This window comes from Tyto alba, unplaced genomic scaffold (genome assembly GCF_018691265.1).
Source record: "Tyto alba isolate M040663 unplaced genomic scaffold, T.alba_DEE_v4.0 Super-Scaffold_2, whole genome shotgun sequence".
NCBI classification, from domain to species: domain Eukaryota; kingdom Metazoa; phylum Chordata; class Aves; order Strigiformes; family Tytonidae; genus Tyto; species Tyto alba.
In genome coordinates this window covers 37,747,193-37,762,299 of record NW_024881282.1, presented here as the reverse complement: position 1 = coordinate 37,762,299, position 15,107 = coordinate 37,747,193, and the positions used below count along the sequence as shown (strand labels likewise).

Genomic DNA, 15,107 nt, shown 5'->3' with positions numbered 1-15,107 from the left:
TATTGCCTCTGTTCTTGAGCTCCAATTTGTAACCGAATGATGATATTTATCTTAACCTCTCCCTAATTAGGTCTCTACACACACAGAATGGTAGGCTGGAACCATATCCTCTCCCTATGGTAGACTAGGGTAGGATTCACTGCTGCATATTCAGTTTCTGTACAGGAAGGCATATTTCATGGGCTCAGCATGATAGCTCTTGTCTGAGACTAAAGTGAGAAAGGGTTAGCTGTGTCAGTGAATTCCTGGGCTTGGAGGCCCTAACCTGGATGTTAGGGCTTATGATGACACTGTATCTGAGGAGCAGACCCACTTGTTCATGAAGGCTGGAAACAAGGTAAGTAAAAGGGGGAGGGAGGAATGTGAAGGCTACCTGTTAGCTCACGAGTGACAGTGAGTATAAAAGGAACAGATTTGTAGAGCAAAGGGACATTAGTTGCCATGAATCATTATCATCTAGACGAAACCTTCTACTCCAGAAATCTCTAAGTCTCTGCAAGCTGAAAGGGATAGACTGAGGATAGACCGGATGTGCTTGCCTTGTTCGTATTCCCTTTGCCTAAGCATCTGCTGTCAGAAATAGGGTCCTGTGCTGAATAGACCTCTCTTCTGCTATCCTATATTTAGGATAATCATTTTCACATTCCTCTGCAATGTTCATTCCTTGGTGGTCTCAGGACAGCTGGAATTCACAAAATGGATTAGCTGCTGGTACTTTCTGCAAGAATGAATTACCAGAATGTGTTTAGACTGTGAAAGCAGTGATAGGCTATGGTATAATGTGAGTCTGTATAATTGGTTGTTACATTAAAATCCACCTGGAAGAGACATCTGGTATCTTGTAAAATCTGTCTTGATGTCACATGTTATAATGAAATAAATCTTTGGTGCCCTGAAGTTATCGGCTAGGTCATGCTTCTTATCCCCGTGCAGCCAGCTTTTCTACTTGTGTCATCAGTAAAATGCTGACTTGAGAACGGAGCAAGCTTTTTGCAATAAACAGTTTATTCAACAAATGCTTTCTTCCTCTTCTCTTTATGAATTGCTTCTTAACAACTCCTGATATTGTTAAAGATGGTAACTAAGGGATGTATTATTCACAAGGAGTTAGATGTTTCAAACATGGACAAATGTTTGAACATATGCAACAGTGATCTTTGATAGCTGTTTTTATATGTGCATTCACAGTGTAAGAGGAAAGAGATAGAATTAAAAGACAATCATTCTTGGTGTTATTTTTATATAAATAAGAGTAATGTGAAATGGGCTGAATAGTTCAGTCCATTTAGGTCTCAGACTTCTTTCTAGATTCTCATTTGCAACATGCAACTGTGCAGAAATGTCTGCTTAGTTATACACTGTGGCTTTGTTCTGTTTTCAGACTGTATCCCGTGGATTCCTGTCCCAGGCATTGAGGCACTTGAAAAGGATAGCTTTGTTCCCAGTAGAAAAGCACACGCTATGGTGCCCTGTTTCTTTGATTTATCAGTGAAGTGCTTCTAGGGGGTAATACCAAAGGCTCACTGTGCAACACTGTCCCTCTACTAATTGTGTAAGGATCTGCACAGGGGCTATGTATAGCCACATAATTGGAAACATTAGGTATAGGAATATGTGACATGCTATGCTTGGGGCTTCTGTGTGGGCATTTGGGTTCTTTCAGCTCTCAGAACATTAACGCATCCTCTTAGCATAGATGGGAAATGAAGAAAGAGGTTGTGTGCTTTTGCACAGTAGTCCAATGGTTTGGGTGTTTGTCCATGGGGGAGACATGGATTATCAGCTCTCTTCAGATGTTGTCCCATTTGAACTTGCTGCTTATAAGATGCTTCCCTCTTGATGATAAGAGCACCGTGTTGGTGGGTTTGACTGTCCCCATGCCCACAGTTCATTCCGGGCGGTGACCAAATTAGAAATGCAAGAATTGAGGGCTAGCAGGACCCTGTATCCATAGCCTAGTGTTCAGAGTATTTTGGTAGTAGAGGAAATTTTAAAGGTATGGCTTTGCACCAAGGGCTATCCATCCATTTTGTTTGTGGTTGTCTGTGGAAAAGGCATACACAGCACGAGAGGGAGAGAAAGAACATGGGACTCCCCACTTCTCTGTAGTTAATTGACTGAGTGGTCTTCTCTGTGACTGATGCCAGCTGAGGCTTAATTGAAGGGAGAATGGACACCGTATGTCTTCAAAATACCCTAATCTGTGATAAATTAGTAATATTAAGTGTTTAGAAATCTCCCCTTCACTACTACTGCTTCTGGAAGATAATAAAAGTGTTTGTATTAACATAATTAAACATATGTCATGCCTTACAGTCTATTGCAATACAAAGGGAAGCTATTTTTAAATTGTCTTTCAAAAATAATTCCAGTATTGTTGTTACTATACCCTTGACATGACCATGCACAGATAGCTATGGTGAATATTCTTCATGGTAAACAGAATGATTTGGGGGGATATATATATATATTTTTTTTTTCCTAACATTCATTGGACTCTCTTATGGAAAAGTAAGTAGCCCTATGTATTTATTCCAATAACTTTCAAAACTAAGAAGGCATTTTTGTGATTTTACACTCAGCTTTTGATTCTTGGACACTAACATGCCGACACATTATTTTATCCATAATCAGTGAGAAAACCGTTAAGATAAATGATGTTTTCTGCATAGTGGAAGATTTGATTAGCTATGCTGAATAGTGACAGAGTATACACATTTTTTTAAGGTAATTGGTAAACCAATTAAGAATATGAAGAGTTATATCCAAGTCCTTATGTATTTATAGACCTCTATGAGGTCAAAGGTTTTTCAAAGGTCTGCAAATATTTCCACAGAGTACCCAATCTTTTCTTGGAAGCACACTGTGTACTAATGCTATTATGATGGAGTGCTTTGACTTAAATCAGAAGCCTCTAAAGGCATCTCTTTCAACATATATCATTACTGATTATTTATAATTCTTCCAAAACTGTGGATGTGCTTTGTAGATAAATGGGGGCAAATCCTGTGACCTACACAAGTAAAAGTAAATACTTCAAATAAGGGAAAAATGGGGCCTTTAAGATACTCCCAGTTTGTCATTGAAGATACCTATGTGCTGATATTGCCACACCATACAGAAATTACTGCAGATGTGATGACAGCTGGTCTTACCCTGATATGTTGCACTATCTTAAATATATGCATATGTCAACAAGTTCTCAGAAACAAAGAACTAAACACATGAATTTTCCAGTTCTTATCCCCAGTGCCATCTTCATAAGGAACCCAAGACTGGAAGCAAGCATCAAAATGAAAGCAAAATGGAACTTATCACTCATCCCCTTGTAGAAATCTGAAATTGTGTTGAGGCTGTAAGATAGAGGAAGATTAGTGCTAATGGTAAGGAGCAAGAACAGAAGGAGCTTCTGGATAATGGTCTTGTTCCAGAAATGAGTCAAGTGCTGGGCTGGTGAACCAAGGAGTTGTAGATTGAAAACAGAGCCTTTTTCTTCCAAGTGGATGAGGGGCAGCTCGAGGCAGGACACAAGATATATTTCTGCATCATGTGCTGAGAAGATACTTGTGAAGGAAGACATGCAGCCTTTGCTCTGACTTAAGCGAGGCTTTTGATGGGAAACGGTGCAGGGCTGAGGGAACTCCCCTCTTGTATGGGTGCATCTGCAGCCACCTTGCTAGTATGAGGTGGCTCAGCTGGAAGCAAGGCCTCAGGGAGTGAGTAGAGTTCATGTGAGGAGCAAGAACCACAGGATGAGCATGACTCAACAGTGTTACTGCCCTGTGCACTGGTGGCTTGCAGATCATCAGTGTTAACCTGACCTCTCAAAAGACATTTTGACATTTGCAAAGATTCTTGTTCTTAAATCCCTGTGAAGAGGGAAAAAACAGATCTTGAAAAATGCTGGTATTCCATTTTTTCATATCTGTTCAAGGGGAAGACAAACACTGAAAAATAGAGTTATCCTTCATGATGCAAAATGCATTTCTACGTGGACTGAGCCTGTACTTTCAGGAATTGTCTTAGCTGTACATGGAGAGGACAAACCCTTCCACTTAGACAAAAGAGTTGTAAGGAAACTCTGAAACATCCTCTTCTTTGTTCCCTCTTTTTTGTTTTCATTGAGGAAGGCAATAGCTACACTAGACTTAGTCAAGAGTCAATTTTATATTTAATATGAAATTGACCAGGATTAACTCAAATGATCTTGCTGATATTAAATTTTGGACCTTCATAATTACAGTTCAGTAAATTATAATTGATTATGTTTTCATAATGTGGCTACTGACCACATGTATTTTAAACATACTTAATTTTATTTCTCCTTCAACTCTATTTCTTTATTCCTCTCTTTCTTCTTTTCAATTGTTGGGTGATATTTTATCTTACCAACAGTACTTTCCCAGTAGGGAACTCTGCACTATTGCATTTTGCCAGTCTTAAGAGCAGCAAGAAGAAACTGAATCATTTTACTATATGAAAATATATCTAATATAATCATTGCAGTAAGATTGATGCACAGAGTGACACTGGCATCCAGTTTATGTTGCAGGAGAGAAAAATGCTTAGGCAGAAAGAATATTGCAATATTTTGCTCTTTGGTGATGAATAAAATAGAATATGATACAGGATTTCTTACAGAAAACAGTCCAAATTTCTCTCTGTCCAATGTAGCAAAAGCAGCTCTCTTTAAAAGACTTGTTATGAGACATGCCAGCCTTCTACCTCATGATACATAATCAGCTATCTCTTAGCCACTGCTTTCAGGACAATTTTATCTTTCTAGGAAGACGTGTATATTAATGTATATTAATATATATTTGAATGGATCCTATAACTAAGAGAACAGCTTTTTTTTTTTTTTTTTTTTTTTTTTTATGCGATAATTGAACCAATGTGTTTTTCATGCATTAAGGTGTGTTGTCCAGTACAGTCATAGGATGGATGCTGGGAAGACCCACTATGGTGTACATTTTGTTTCATTCTTGTCACAGAAAATATATTGCCAGATTTGAGATCAATATAGCTGTCCTGGGTTTGAGTGAGTGGTCGGATTTTTTGGTAGCAGAGGAAGTGAGCAGCTGTGTGTTTCTCAGTTGCCCTCTGAACTCACACCATGACAAAAGCTTTTGATTTCACATGTGTATAGCTCTGACTAACACACAGAGATAAGGCTTTAAACAATTTTAATTTAAAACTGTGCTTTTGCTGTAGATGACCTGCCTAGCACTCAACGTGTGAAGCCAGTAAAAAATGTGTATGTGCAAGGGTGATCCTTCACCCCATGTTGACCTTGGGTTGCCTTTAGTCTAAAGGGCACCATACAAATCAGCTTTCTGCTTGCTTTGAAGAGGCTCTGGTGAGAAGAAGCAACTTCTCGGTAAAAACCACAGGCATTACTCAATGTAGCAAAACAAAACTGCTCATATTAGAATTATAATTGCTTTTGGTAAATACTGCAGAGTTAGAGGTAGATGGCCCTGTGATAGGAGCATCTACCCACATGCCATAACAGTTATTTGCTACTTGTATTTAATATCCATGATGAAGTACAACCATTGTGTAAGTACGTGATTGGTGCCAAAATTATTAAAAATAATAATAATAAAAATCAGCTCACTATAGTGATAGAAGTCGCTGGCTAGCTGCCTTTTCAGAAAGACCTTTTGAAGCTCTCAGTTTTTCTCTCCAGAAACTTCCATAGCTGTAGACAAACATTTGTTTGCACTCACTGAGTTAATTGGAAATGAGGGCAGGCAAAGTGGAGAGACTGTGATTTCAGAAATCAACAGTCAAGTATTTCTATTCCAACTGATCAGAACCTAAGTAGTAAATCTCTTCAAGAATCCTTGGCTGCCTCAGTGAATTACAAAGACCAGCTCTGTTCTCACATGTTAATTCAAAAATGTGGAGTAAATATGAGACCCTTGCTGCACTCTGAAAAACAGCAGCACTTGTTCCATCAGCTTAATTTTATATTCTTTATTTTGGTGCCAAATACTGAAACTATGTACATTTTTCTGTGCACCCAAGTGCTCATGCTCTATTTCAGACCACAATGTGAGTCTATCCATCTGCAAATATGATTTGTACATCACAGCTCATGTATAAAAATATGCAGGCTTACAAAATCTGGCTCCAGGTATTTACTGTGCAAAAAAATTAGACTTCTGTTTGTAAAGTTCATGTCTAAAAAGCTGGTGGTGATAACTGGATAGATATTAGATACATGTAACAAGGACTTATCCAGCAAAGAACCTGAGTATGTTCTTAATTTTAAGCAGACACAAAATCTCTCTCACTGCAGTGGGAATGACCTTGTTTAACATTAGTGTCATATTAAATACCTTGCTACATAATTTGTTAATTTTAATATTTATAATTATTTTAAAATTCTGGTTTACAACAAGCTGTCTCATTCAGCCTTTAAAAATGAAGTGCCTTTTAAAAATCTCATTTGTTTTCCTAACCTAATTAGTAGAGACACTTCAAAACAAATAAAGGAAAAGTATGTTATTTTATGCACTACTTTATGCATCAACAAGTAAATCAGAGTGAATGCCATGAGCTAATTTAAAATATTACTTCAGTTGAAGTAAAACATCTCAGTAAATTGAGAAAAATCTCAGACTGATCTTTTAATAAAATCACATAAATTTTAATAAGCCTAATATTTACTTCACTTTGTTTATTTCTCATGTTTCTATAGAAAGAGGGTCTTTCCTCCCTTATCTCCCAGGCAATATTGCTTAGAGTTTACTCAGTGAGACCTGTCACTGATAAAACATAAATCAGCAGCTGCTAAAGCAAGAAGGAAATACTAAAGCCAGGCTAGTGATCTGTCAGTAGCAACACTGACACCAGATACTATCTTGGTTTGTTGTATTGGAGATGTTTGGGAAGATATAGAAAATAAATCTCTTTTGGACATGGGAGAGAACACTGCAGACTTTTCCAAAGAGCTGTTGGGCTAAAACCTCTGACTGCCAACAAATCAGCAATCATTAAGTTGGTCAGTCCACAACCCATCACCTAGGGGTTGTTTCTCTCATCTAAGAAGTGCAGCTCTCCCTCCTGCAGAGTGGATGTTGAGAGAGTAGAATGTTGAGGTAGAAGCAGATGTGCCCTGATTCAAGTGTGTTTATTGACACCATGAAGATCACAGGAGAATAAAGTGTTCCTGCAACCACTTATTTAGAAGGTACGATGTCGGCAGATTCATTTATTTTTCTCCTTGTGTTGTAGAAGGCAAGTTTGTGATTAGCCATGCATTAAATCACAAACGACTGGTATAAGATTATGCTTACAGTTTTGAATGAAATCAGAGGATGATGTTTTTCGTCTGATACTTGTGCAGTGAGACCAGATGTTAAGGCTACTGTGAATCAGAGGAGCGTATGGACTGTCGTTTGTGTGACTTGCTGGAAGCCCCCCGTACTGCAAATGAGTCAAATACAGGAGAGGAGATTTGAATGCAGCAGAACTTGTCTTGGCTTTGTAAACTGTGTTAGGCTGAACAAAAGTCAGGTTTAAGCTGGACATTTTCTCTCCACTTTCTAGACAGTATTTTTCATTAATTAAATGGCTTTGAAATTGAATATGTACATTATCCAGCAGTTTCATTTTATTAAGAGGCCTGTGGTTAGATAGTCCATCTGATATCAGCACTTTGGGACAGCCATTGCTGGCTGGCTGTTGCTTCTTCTCTCCCTGGCCCAATTAGTTCTGATCTGTTGGAGATGCTGCAGGGATCCTGCTGCCTTCATGTGTTCTGAGGAGCGGTGACTGGGTGTAACAGGGATGGAGGGCTTTGGGGAGGAGGGTGTATTTTATGTTTGTCAGTACTGTTGTTATTTTGCTCTAACTAGGGTTGAAATGGAGAAGAAAGGCTGGTGGATTTGAGGCTGCAAATATGTGATGGTATATGTTAAAAGTGGTAGCTGAGTATTGCAATGAAACTGAATGATATTGCTTGCAAAGCTGCTTAACTGAATTGCTGTCCATTACTTACCTCTCTCCCTCCATCCTGTTGTTTGTATGTCTTTTCCATCAGCTGCAGTATTTTTTCTTTGTCCCCAGAATTCTCTTCTGGGGCAAATCCTAGCCTCCCACCTCTGAGGCCATCTGCAGATTTCCCTAGGCTGCTATTACATGAATAATCAGCTGTCTCACTTCAGAAATTCTCTTTGTTCGACATCATTAAATACTGACTCCTGCTGCTGCTGTGACAGATCACTTTACAGGAATCTACAAGAGGAGCTGTCTCTGATGCACAGTGGGTCTTTGCTGTGGAACAAAAGAATACATTGGGGCAATCATGAGATGGTTTGAATTTATAATGTTTTAATATTGGGAAATAAAAGGCTGAAACAGGTGTACATATACCCATTTTGAGATCTGTATTTCCAAAAAGTGAAGAAAGGTCTTTAAAGGGTTGAGTAATTTTGTGCCCAGAAATATAATTCATAGCTCTCATCAAGGCAGTGGTGAGGCAGTAATTTGGCGAGGGGAGGGAGAAGATACAGTGGGCTAGGAGGGAATTCAAAACAAGACCAGCTTGTTACAGGCAGACAGTAGAAGAAAGGAAAATGCTTTCATCAAAAGCATGAGTAATAGCCTCTAGTGAAGGCACAGTAAGAGACCAAATGGCCTGAAGGTTTCTTCTTCCACCATGGCCTTTTTGTTGTGAAGTTCTTTCCCAGGTATCTCCCTGACTGCTGCAGCTCTCTGTTAACTCTGTGTATTAGTTACTCAGGAGCATCACCTCTGACAGATGCCTTTGTGAAAGGTTTTGTTGCCACTCTTTAAAAGCCAGTCAGATACCCAGTAGCTCCCTCTTTGCCTCTGGCTGTACCCAAGTACACTGTAACCAGCAGCTTAAGCCCGTTTGCCCAGTACCTTTTCCTGTCTACTCTTGAAGGGCATCTGCCTTTCTCTGCGTGGAAAGTGTGCTTTCAAAGCTTCCTGCTTTCTTTACTCGTGTTAAAAGAACACTGAAATGGACAAATCTTGTGCCTATTTACATGTGCAAATAGGTTTGAAACTGTGACCCAATAGCCTATGTTTTGATTCTGCAGTGCTTTTAAACAGCAACCATTACATACCCGTGTAACCCCCTTCAAAATGGACTGGAGTACTGGAGTGCTTCCTAGACCATGGCATGCCATCAGCTTGGCATGTGAAAACTTATGGTGTCCTTTGGCTGAAACATGGTGTCCATGCTCTTTTCGTCTGTCTTGAGACTTAATTCCTTCTTTGTGTGTTAGTGTGTTTTATTTGAGCCTGGTTGTTCCTGCAGTGCTGTTTCATTTGTAACAACACCTCTTGTCTGTTTTCACATTTTGGAGTCAATTTTGTAGATGGTATGGTGAGGGGGATGCTCATGGCATGGCAGCACGTGTTCACCTGAACAAAGGACTTGCTGGTGGTGACTCTGCCTCATCGCTGATAGCAGAGAATGTCGTTGTTTCATTCTGTTTAGCTTCAAATCAGTCCATGTTCTATCTAAAGCTGCTTGATTTGAAAAAAAACAAAACAAAACAAAACAAAACAAAAAACAAAATGGTTTCTGCTAGGGGGAAAAGTATTAAGTAGCTTTATTTGATGTATATGTTCCCTCACCTGAAAGCCCCTTGGCTGGATTTTCTACTGCACTGTCACAAACCCCATCAATCTCTTCAATTTCTTCAGAAGGAAGAAAGGATTTGCAGGTTAACCGGCTGGAAACGCAAATATGGATAAAACCAGACATACAGAAGACAGATGTGGACTTTTCAGAAATTCTTAATGCAATACAAGAAAGTAAGTTATTCCTTGGATGCAAAATTGGGATTATGGTAGAAGAATTAATTGAGATGCATTGAAATTATAATTGAAGGAACATACAAAGTGATGAACTGAACGATAAGTGAGTATGTAGTACTAAAAATCTCTGAGAAAGTTCAGTGGGATATTGGAGGCCAGTATGAAATCTTTTACTATCAGAGAAGTCATAGTAAGATTTGAATTATTGTGTGCCTAGGGATTCCAGCAGTATGTATTTCTTATGGAGAAGAAATCCATTCTTTACACTCTCAAATGTCTGTGTGAACTAATAATGTTGTGCAAATTCTGAAATCTGGGATCTAAGACTGGATTTGAAGTTCCAGCTGTTCCAAAGAGTTGGGAATATATTCACATTTTTGCAGCTGGTAATTTTTGGGAGCGTAAGTGATGAGCTTGTCACAGCTGAAGGTCTGCATATCTTAGCTACCACATGAAACCATCTCTTTTCACATGTAGTGTGATGTGGACTAAGAATTTATTGGTCCACCCTTCTTAAATTCAACTGCAGAATGATCTCAAGACGTGTGTAGAAGAAATGCTACTCTTGTTAACAACAGCGGAAGACACACCCCCTACCCAAAACAGTCTCAACTCTGGAATCCAAAAGAATCTGGAATTTCAGGGGGAATTTTCCATAAGACTGAAAGCTCTTAAGCAGCCAAGAATCAAAATGCATGATATGGCTTCTTGTTTCCCCTCTTTTCCACTTTTATTTTAAACTGGATATTTTGTGTAGCAATTTTCTAAAGCTAGAAACAGCAACTAATGTTTTTTTAATTATAAAAGATATATAAGGATGTGTAAAACCCTACACTCTGCCTGATTTTTGCCATATGAATAAGGAACAATACAGTGGGAGGATCAAGTTGTTTCGGGGTTGAAGTAAAACTCTCAGGTTAGTATGATGACAAGGGTAATAATTTGAAATTGAATCACCTCATTATTTAAGCTGTAGGTTTAGGATGAACCCTGTGTTTTGTAATTTAAAAATCTTTCCTCATTGGGAAATCTTAATATGAGATTTTGCTTTATCCCCCCTTCTCTGCACCCACACAGCCCAGATATAGGTCTGGGGGCAGTTGAGATGTGCACTGGAGAGGCTGAAAAAGCACTATAGTCTTTCAGAGGCTGAATAGACAAGATAGATAAACAAGGATAAGCAAATTCAAGTTGGAGAGAGATCATATTTGAATACAATGGTTATCTTCTCCATTTCAAGCACATGGCTGAGGAGAATAAAAATGGATGGTTCGTTTATAACAATTAGATATCAAGATTAGATTTACTAACAGTGTTTGTCCAAAGCAGCTTCTTTTTTAAATGGTCATATCTCAACTTCCCTTGGTACAGTGTCATATTTCAATATCATACTCTCTGATTATATCTCTGTGCTGAATAACCCAAAATTTTTATTCAACAGGGCACAGGTTTGCTTATATCCTCAAATGTTAAACCCTAGTTTCTTTTAAAAGTATATAATTTCTCTGTGACCATAAAGAAGGCATTCATCTGACTTGAACATATGGGTTTGCTATTAAGATCTCAAGATATGAATTCATTGTCTAAGCTCCCTTTGCAATCAACAGAATGTAACTAGCATGTCTGCAGCCCAGTTTATCTCATTTTAAAGTAGGTGTCTAATGTAGATTAGATGACCTGTATCTTGGAAGTGGGTATTTGCCTCTGTTGCCTGCAGATGGAATTTAGGGAGATAAGATAGCTTGAATCCCTATCACAATTTAGACACGAACATCTGAATTGTGCATGTATCATAGAAATAGAATGTCTTGGGTTAGAAGGGACCTTAAAGATCATCTAGTTCCAACCTCCCCTGCCATGGGCAGGGACACCTTCAACTAGATCAGGTTGCTCAAATGTATAAATGTAGGTGAATCCTACCCTAAGTAAAACAAATATTTTCAAGTGATTAATTTACGTAAACTGAATAGAAGTAGGCTCGCAACTTGTTTTAGCAATTTCAACATAATTTCAAAACATAATAGCATTAAACAAAGAGTCTTTTAAGAATTAACATTTTGATTTAAAGATTATTTTTGAGCCATTTGAGAAGGATGCAGATTTTACAGCTTTGGAGACTGTTTTTTCTTTATCTAAACCAGACACAGTTGCTTTTGGGAAGTTAATCTCTATGTCCTTCAGCTACATTTTCTTCTGGAAAGACAAAAGGATTGCCATGACTCTACAACCCAGTTTGCTTGTTATGTCTTCAAAGGAGTGTCTTGTTACCTGCAGTCTGTTGTGAATGTCAAATAATTAGGATAAACATGCCTAAATATTCTTTCTAGGGTGGTTGCTCTGAATAGTCATTGTTACTTTTATTCCCAGTTGTTGTTAGCATTGAATGAAAAATTTAAAAGGCTAATGATGGTTTTAAAGACTACATAGTATTTTTTCTTGTTAACGTGAGTTTTCTGAGCATTCCTCTGTTCAGGAGGTGCGTTATGCAACTTCAGCTAGCTGGTATATCTTCCTGTTTGGTAAACTGCCAAGAGTGATCATTCAGTAACAGAGATTTTTAATTTTTTTTTTTATTTATTTAGTTACTTAAAACAAACATTTTGCTCTAAAGCTACTTTTTTTTTTTTTTTGTTTACCCTACTGAATCTCCTAGACAGCAACTGAAAATAAAGATTTACCATCTCATTATTTACTTTTATGTGAATATACTACTATTACAGAAGACTTAAAAGTCAATTCTACTGTATCAGAGATAAAGTCTTCATTTAAGTAGCATAGTTCATGGTAGAGTCTTAAACACATTTTTCTAAAGATTTATAGTAGGTCTTTTATAAAACAGTGTCTTCTTGACCTAAATCAAACTTATAAACTAGACAGCAGAGGTGTCAAACTTCTTCATGAACTATCTGTCAGATATAAACCAGAATTCCCTGTTGTTGCCTACCCACAGCCTGTAGCCATGCCATAGCCTCATCCAGGAGCAGAGCAGCCAGGGGGTGCACCAGGGGCAGCCCCAGTCTTGGTCATCAGGTACCTCCGTGCTGTGGTGGGGCCGTGGCAGAGCAGGACAGGGCTGTGGGGGGCTGGAGACTGGCCCTGCTGCGGCATCACTGGGGCCGGGGCTGACAGCCCTGGGGGATGAAATGAGGTCCTGGGACCTGGGGAGCAGGGAAACCCCGGGGGTCCAGGCAGGGTCAGTCAGGGCTGGTGGTGCCCTCCACATCATGGCAAAAGCTAGCAAAGGCTTTCAGGGCTTTTTCCTAGTTACTACACTGAGAAGATTAACTTTTTGTGGAAAAGCAGTAAATAGTTTAATTTAACAGAAAAAACAACTCAGATTTCAAGCTTTTTTCATTAATTCCTATAGTTTGCTTCAGTGTATGAAACTTATTTTCATTGCCATTGCAAAAAAGTCAAAATTCAAAGAAATATCTGGCTTTTTAGAACATTTCTCAAAATCCAGTTTATATTGACTCTCATTAGATTTAATAGAAAATAATTTTATTATCTCATTTTAATTCTCATAATCTGGAAGCCAGAAATCAGTGAGTTTCCAAAGACAGCATAGCTGATCCACTGTATAGCTACTGAATTTAGCATTTAATGTGATAAAAAATTCTGGACTGTGTGATATCTGTAGGATGGCCTCCTTGAAGCAAAGATTTGTAAATTGTATCTGTGAGCCCGAGTGTAGAAAAATGTTTCTATCCAAAAATCTAAACAGATGCTGTAAAAACATAACATCTAGTACAACAAGATGCAGAAAGGTTCTTGGTTTTTCATACTTGAACTTCTCTGCTTTGCAAGTCTCTGCTAAAAAGGTATTTTCTACTCAGTATTTGTTTTAAGGGTTATTCTCCAATATTGGTACTTTTAAGACACATAATTTATTCCACCACCATCAGCATGTGGAAATCATCTATAATTGTTATAAACATTGCCAGTAAAAATTTTTAAGGAAATTCACTCTTCAGTTTTACTGATAGTCCTAAATCTCCAAAGAGCAGTTTCTGGAATATTGATCCTGAGCTTGCATTATCCAAAGCTAGAATATACTTGATGGCTTGGTGAGACAATTGGTAATAAAATGACAATTAATTTACAGAAACATGATCTCTGAGCATGCTTCCTATCTTTCCTCACCAAAACATAGTCAGGTCCCATTTTTTAATGAAAATTCTTATTTTTAGGTAGCTCAGGCTTTGAGTGTCCATCTTTAGAAAGTTAAAGGAGTTATCTTATCATGAGCACTACCTAAATTAGCCTCTTGGTCCAAAGTGGCTTGTGGACTCACTGAGATTTTGCACGGACTCTCGTTCAGAATTTCTCAGCATTCAGTTTTCAGAACATGTGGTTCTAATATATTTGGGATGAAAATATTTTTATCTCCACACTTTTTTTCAAATCCTTAAGGGATTCTGAATTAACAAGTAATTTTGATTTTTTTCTGCAAACTGGAATGTGAGGGGGAGAAAAGAGCTTGCATATTTAAGCTGATCTAAAACCAGAGTGGGAATTCTTAATATCTCCTGTAGCAATGCTCATGCTGCTCTGTATTATGGTTAAATTTCACTGCTTAAAAAGATGCAACTATACACTAGAACCAGGTCTGTCTCCCAAATAGCATATTTATTGTAAAATTATTATATCTCATTCTGTTAAGGTCATTTGTGGATATATGCATGTCATGTTCTGAAAGGGACAGAAAAGATGGAGCCCTGATTATGCCTTTAGCAACATTTGCCTTGTAGGTATTCATGTCGATTGGAATGGAGTCCCTGAGCTAGCTACAGACAGGAGAGTTGGCTTGGAAGTACCATCATCATTATTAAAGCAAACAAGATTTGCTTTTTAAATTACCTGTTTAGTTTTGTGGAACAGTATTTTATGATTTTTTTTTTAAAGTCACCAATGCAACTTCGAGTGGAAAAATGGTCTCAGACAATGTTAGGACCCCATGTTTAGTGTCAGTGACTGAAATACTAAGAGTGTATTTTCAAAAACATACACAGCAAGGCCACTGCAGTTTAAAGAGCGCCACTTTCTCACCAGCAGCACACCTTTACTGCAGCTGGAAAAAGGTAACAGATACCTTTAGCGCTGATGAGGTAGTTCAGCACTTCACTACTTATCCTATTTGCTGAAGCTACCAACCAGCATGCCAATTATCTGCATACTTCTGATATAAGCAATTTTACTCTACAGGCAACCTGGACAGGTTCTGGTAGCTAATTTCACCAACCAGCAGAGATTCACTGCTTCCACAACTTCTACTCACTGGTGAGATGGGCTGGATTTTAAAG

At 38.3% G+C, this 15,107-nt stretch overlaps 1 protein-coding gene across 7 annotated transcripts in view; it reads left to right on the top strand.

The window, feature by feature from the left end:
- ANO4 (anoctamin 4) overlaps window positions 1-15,107 on the top strand; it is a 201,641-nt gene that overhangs the window by 70,239 nt on the left and 116,295 nt on the right. For 5 of the 7 annotated variants that reach the window (XM_033010211.2, XM_033010210.2, XM_033010209.2 and 2 more), the window contains exon 3: window positions 9,691-9,801. The exons of the other annotated variants lie outside the window; for them this stretch is intronic. In XM_033010211.2, coding sequence (XP_032866102.1) covers window positions 9,691-9,801 — 111 coding nt within the window. The remainder of the gene's footprint in view (window positions 1-9,690; window positions 9,802-15,107) is intronic. 7 annotated transcript variants of the gene reach the window in all.